The sequence below is a fragment of the Notothenia rossii genome, assembly GCF_949606895.1.
Source record: "Notothenia rossii genome assembly, chromosome: 6".
Lineage (NCBI taxonomy): Eukaryota > Metazoa > Chordata > Actinopteri > Perciformes > Nototheniidae > Notothenia > Notothenia rossii.
In genome coordinates, this window is record NC_136909.1 from 28,334,433 (window position 1) to 28,340,970 (window position 6,538).

Genomic DNA, 6,538 nt, shown 5'->3' on the forward strand with positions numbered 1-6,538 from the left:
CAACAGAGCGGCCAGCTAACCAATCAGAGCAGGCTGGGCTCTGGGTGAAAAGAGGTGCTGCAGCACAGGCAGTATGAGAAAAATAAAGAGCTTTTTAAACATTAAAGCATGGAGATATGTCACAGTAGACTAGAGGCACAACATACAATTATAAAACCTTAAAGTGAACATAATACGGCCCCTTTAAAATGTAACTTATTTTTCAGAACGACTCAAGTCGCCCTCTGTTGACCATTAGAGAGAATGCAGGTTTAAGGCATTTCTTCATTGGCTTCGTTTTGGATAATATGCTACTGCTGGCATGTAAGAATGTTAGGCAGGATAGCTAAAACAATGAATTAAATTTTACTAAAAAGCTCCATAAACAGGTAGACTGCAGGCTCAGATGATTATTCTCTGTTGATTTGTCACCTTTCACTTTACAAAATGTCATGTACAGTAATACATTGTTCATGAAGAAAATATCCACTAGAGCAGCTGAGTTAATGTTACTTTCCCTGGCTTCTTACAAGTGGAACACCAGCGGACTCCAGAGGAGGTCTGTAGTCCTTTACAATCAGCTTCTTCTCAAGGTTTAACAAATGATACCTGGCTGGCTGTTTAAGGACCCACCACTGTGTGGTTTTGACAGAAACTTGATCTGAGATAACACATGATGCCCTTGCCTGTACGCCTATCGCCTCTCCGTCAGTTTGCTTGGCTTGTTCAACAACTGGACAGGAAGTCTGCTAATCTGTAACCAGAGCCGGGGGGAAGGAAGAAGTCAGGAACCAGCCTTCAGTGCTTTCACCAATCGTATTCATCACCAAAGCCGGGCCGAGGCTGGTTTAGAGCGGGAGCACGGCTTAACTAAACATCTTCTCCATAAAATAAATGCTTCCAGGTTACTCCCAGTCCAGGTTCCACACAGAGGAGCATCTGATCTCAATTAGCAGGAGTGCTATAGGAAGCAGTGAGGCTCGGCCTGCAGCCTGAGCCAACAGCACCATGGCAACCAGCAGCACGTCGACGAGCCCCGCGCAGATACGAGGCCTTTTCAGGCCCTTGTAAGGCGGGAAATGATGATTCGATAATTAGTTCCTGATGCCTCCCTCCTATTCTTTTTCATATCAATCATGTCTAGGAAACAGAATGCAATTCAAATACAGTTTGAAGCTGGAGAGATTGGTTGGTATACTAAACGTCTATTTAAGAGTGTGGATGCCCTGTTTACACTAGGTTTTCCAGTGCAAAACTTCAAGACTAAACACTAGAAAACCTTATGCACTGAAAAGACAAAAAACACTCTCAGAATTGATGGTCCTGCTGGAATATTTTTATAAACGCAGACTTAAATAGCCTGTGACACGATTTTTCCCCATCATCCAAACCCATCAATTTGAGTAAATATTGTCCCCTTGAAAACCGTTACTGAACTGATTTTGGATATTTGTACTTTGATAACCATTAATCTGCCCTTCAATGTTGACAATTTCCTGGATCTTTTCGGGGATTCTTCAAGTCCCGCCAAATTATGGGTGACGTCAATGCGGGCACAGCGCTCCAGCTGCACCGTTCAGGATCCCAGCATCTGCATGGAAACGCACGATGGCGCACACAGCAGCAAGCTCAGACAGCGATGACAGTTTAATTTTGAACGTGTCTGAGAGCTCATATGAGGCTGAAGGATCGGTTTATTTTGTATCTGTTAGAAGTTTAGGAATTAGGTGCGTCAATATGGGCGATCATACGGTCATGTAGCCAGTGGTGGACTGGGACTAAAAATCAGCCCGGGACTCTTGACCGGCCCACTTCGGTACAACTAGTAAATTGTCAACGGGGGGAGTGGGGGATGTGCTAGTGATTTATCCGACCGGCCCACTTCGGTACCGGCCCATCGGGATTCGTCCCGATGGCCAGTCCGCCACTGCACCCAGCCCAGCCCACGTAAACTGTCAACGGGGGGAGCCTCGCTGCGGGGAAACGGTGGACCTAGTGTCCCGATCGGAATGGGAATAATAATAATAATAATAATAATAATAATAATAATAATAATAATAATAATAATAATAATAATAATAATCCGTGCATTTTATCCATTAATTTCCCCAACATTGTGCTAAAAAAAAACACACGTTTAATCCATGTTGGTGTACTACTACAACCAGTGGTGTAGTGGGGATCTTTAACTGGGTGGACGGGGTGGTGGGTGGACGGGAGACACTATGGACGCGCTCGTGAACTGTCAACGGGGGGGGGGGGGGGCTTGGGGACCTCTGTGTCGCCTGTCAGCGCAACTTACATGATGCCGTTTAGACAATATAATAATAAAGGGCGCTGCCGGCTGTCAGCGAACCGATCGGGCCTTTCTGCGCGACTATCACTCAAATGCGGGACATAGTCTCAATGTGTGGGACGCGGGACAAATAATAAAAATGTTCTGCCCCTCACACACACACGCTTCAAATCCAGTTGCATAAATGCTTGAGCTACGTTTTTATTATAATTACTGTGAAATCTGCCTATTATGTATTGGTCATTATTACAACAAACACACACTTGCAACGGATAACACTGGCAATGATTTTAAATGTATTAGACTATTAAAAAAAGAAATCATGCTTCAAATAAGTGGGGGTACGGCGTAACCCCGCGTCCAACGCCCACTACACCACTGATGCAACTACAAAAAGCTAAGGTTTGTTTTTTCATCAGGAAATGCAGACCGGCTCAAACAAAAGATTTTTAAATCATCATCCTCACGATCATTTAATGTATCATATGTTCGCCGGATTGACATGAAAGCACTAATAAATGTAGTTTCATCCACTTGAGTTTACAAAAATAATCGATTTGGTTTTTATATCACATCCGACGGGAGGAAATTCAGCAGCTCTCACTACCGATTTTTAATCCTAATTTAATCAATCATCTTCACCACGATCATTTATGTTTATGTTCGCCGAATTGACATGAAAGCACTGACAAATATGAATATACTGTAGTCAACTTCATTAAAACGTTATTAACGTGCCTAAACTCAGTAATTCACCATTTCTACGCATGACAACACACTTTGTCCGTGTTTGGCTCTCTCGCCGCACAGTGAAGCGTTCCCGCATTGACGTCACTTCCGGCTTCCCCCAAAACCTCAAAATGAGTCGAAGGAATTTTCCCGCGATGTTCGAAATTATTGATATTTATCGGAACGGTTTCGCTTTTTCTTTTTTAAACTGACGGTTCGAGATTACTAGTAGCCCACTATTTCATTGCACAACAGTTGTTGGTTCGTGTCACAGGCTCTTTAAATTGTCACAATTGTGACGCAGATAAAACAGGGACAAGCACATAAAAAACACTCGTGTCAAAAGGAAAATTTTCCATGCTTGTCCCTTCACCAAATGCTAACAAGACTATTAACAAATCTGTAAATCAAATAAGATGTACGATTCTAACAGGAAGATAACAAAGAATTAAGGATTAAGGAAAGATTCATACAGAGAAATGTATAATACATTTTAATAAAATGTTAAATTTGTCTACACTTTTAATTAGTGCAAGCAGTGAAGACAGGTTGTGGAAAATAAAACTGTTGTGTTTGCGTTTAGGCAAGATGGATCATCTGCTGATGTTTAATCAAGAATGATAATATTATATTTCTTACATGAACTTTTTGGAATAGCATCTTTTATTTTTCAACATTTACTGTAATAGAAACAATTAATTCAGTAACATATGTCTTTAGACAGAGCTTAGTTGAGGTCTGCAACGTTTAAAATATTATATTATCAAGATTTGATTTCCACATGGACAAGCTATTCTTAAAATTGTTACAGTATGCAGGAAATTACTCCAACAGACAAACATCTCACATAGGTTTGGCTCAGATAATGTCTCCAAGGGAAGGTATCAAAGATCAAAACCTGGCAACTCAACTGCACTGTTTGGTTCCTTTTTGTTTCTGTTTTTTTCCCATATTCTGCTTACTCCTGCAGGGGAGCTTCCCTGCTTCTATAAGAATAACTAAGAAAGATAATCTGCGAGTAAACAGAAGTGGTGGTAATGTAATCAAATGTCACAGTCATTTCACAGTTTACATACTCTGTTAAAAGAAAAAGTTCTCTTTTCAAAAATGTTTAAGTACTAAAACTAGTGCAAAAAGGGAAATCTACCCAGACAATAAGTTAAAACTCCACACTAGAGGAAGACTGTCATTTTCAAAACCTCCACAACAGCTTCTAAATTGACCTCTTGGTGAAGATTACAGCTTTCATCAAAAACATATTATCATGGATTATTACATCAATAGTAGATCCACGCATTTGGAGAAAAGCTCAACAGATTATTATCTTATCTGAATATTCAGCATGGACATGTACTGTATGAGGGTCAATTTTATAAAACATAGTTAATTTTTTAGGAATTAAATGTCATATTGAAGGGGTTTCATCTAAACAGTAAAGCCTTGGTGACTTGTTTATTTGCCAGCAGGTGGAGATAAAGCACTCCCTAAAGCATCCTGTCATGTGTCCCTTCACCCTTAGGATGTTATTGACACATTAAACCAACATTTTTCATAATTTAAAGGCAGACCTTTTTAGAACCCAGAAGGTTAAAAATACAATCCTGAGAACAATTGCCTAGCAGTTATTGTTATTGTACAAATCCAAATTATTTGGAGCAAGTTACAGTAGACTTTCTTACAAATATAATGCAGACTAAAAAGAGGAAGTAGAGGAAACTGTGTTACCGCCCATTCTCTATGGTTGATGTTATAAAGCCATCCCTACATAAAAGCCCATGTAGAGGCCTATGGGCTTTTAGATAGAGAGAAGCACACCCCATCTCTTAAATGACTTTCTAGGAACACTAGAACGATCCACACGTGGGAATCATGAAAGGTGAGTCCTTCAAATTATGAAACACCTGCTGGATGTTATGTGATGTTTTCACACCAAGATAATATACGTTATTATTTTTATAGAGTTTTGCATCTTCTTGATCTGCTTCATCAACCTGTTGCTGCTGGAGAGCTCATCGTGTGCTGGTGACTCAAGTGTTGGTAAGCAGTTCATCTTTATTAACCTTATTTTCTTATAAAACTTGAAATACGAAACTGATATATTTCATCCCATGTCACGTTAAGATTCAGTCTCCGTGAAAGTGCTGTTGCGAGTAAGCTATAAACATTTTTCAGTTTAAAAGTTGCATATTTTTGTAAAATTTCCATTACAATTTCTTAAGGCCTTAAGTGTGACCTTTACTTTACTAATGTACCATTGTTGATCCTTTGGTACAGTGTTACTTAAGACTAATGCTGGAAATAATAAAAGGTAAATAGTAAATACAAATATATTTGTTATTAGTACCACTCTTATCATCTTATTCACAGTTAAATAAGGAAGAAAGCTGACATGGTCAATTATCTCATTGAACTTCTGCAAGTATGAACGGAGTACAGGAAGCCTGCAGAGAGTGTTAAAGATACGGGGGGGACAGGAAATGAAGTGCTAATTTAGTATAGTTTCAGTGAAGACAAAGCAATATGCACCACTTCTTAACCTTAATTTATCCTGGATAGTTTCACAGGTCTCATCATTAGGCCACCACTTTGTAGTTTTATGGGGAAGCATACAAACATATATTTTGTGTAAGATTCAATAGCATAACACACAATGTTTAACACACAGTAACATGAATTAGTTTAACATGTTCAGAATCAATACATTATCTGAACTATCAGTCATTTAGTAAAGCAGGGCCTACACTGAGGGATCTATTCATTCTCAAAGTGTAATATGATTTCTTTCTTCGGTTTCAGTGAATCCCTGTTGTTCCTACCCCTGTCAGAACTCAGGAGTGTGTGTGAGATTTGGTACAGATCGCTACGAATGTGACTGCACTCGAACTGGCTTTTATGGAGTCAACTGCACTGTTCGTGAGTACTGCTACGTTTTTTATGTGAGACATAAATCTGCATGTCAACATCTGGGTGTGAAAAACACAGTGGATATCTGTTCAACCTCTCATGTACCCCTTTTTACCTCCATCGGTACTTTAATATACACACTTATCCCCAATCTATCAATTTGTATGCTTGTGGTAATGTGCATTTAGAAACTTTAATAAAAAAACAAGCATAACGGAAGTGCTCAATAGCGAGTTGATAAAGGAATATTCGTTTTGCATTTACGGTATGTGTTGCGACCTGGCTCAGAAGGCCACAACAAAAGGGAGACACAACATATTAACTGGTAGAAAAAAGGTGTTTATTTGCACAAACACATCAAAAATAGACACTGGATATACTCATCAGAGCCGCGTACCTGCAGGAGAAAAGCCGAGAGCCCACAGATAGGCGCAGAGAGGCTTTAAATAGCTCCAGGACCCCGACCCAGGTGCCGCAATCAAGGCAATCACTGGATCCAATGCAGCACAGACGGAACAAGCCACACCCTCTCTACTGATGGACCCACAGGGGCATCACAGTATGTGTTTATTTTGGTTTTCATTCCTACGTTCAGAAATTCATTAAGCCTTAAAGGTGTCCTATAATGCA

At 39.9% G+C, this 6,538-nt stretch overlaps 1 protein-coding gene across 1 annotated transcript in view; it reads left to right on the top strand.

Moving 5' to 3' along the window:
- The first annotated feature begins 4,770 nt into the window (after positions 1-4,770).
- The window catches only part of ptgs1 (prostaglandin-endoperoxide synthase 1), an 18,782-nt gene continuing 17,014 nt past the window's right edge, over positions 4,771-6,538 (top strand). Inside the window, exons 1-3 of the mRNA XM_079690194.1 lie at positions 4,771-4,880; positions 4,964-5,041; positions 5,801-5,917. Coding sequence (XP_079546320.1) covers positions 4,874-4,880; positions 4,964-5,041; positions 5,801-5,917 — 202 coding nt within the window. The 5' untranslated portion in view covers positions 4,771-4,873. The remainder of the gene's footprint in view (positions 4,881-4,963; positions 5,042-5,800; positions 5,918-6,538) is intronic.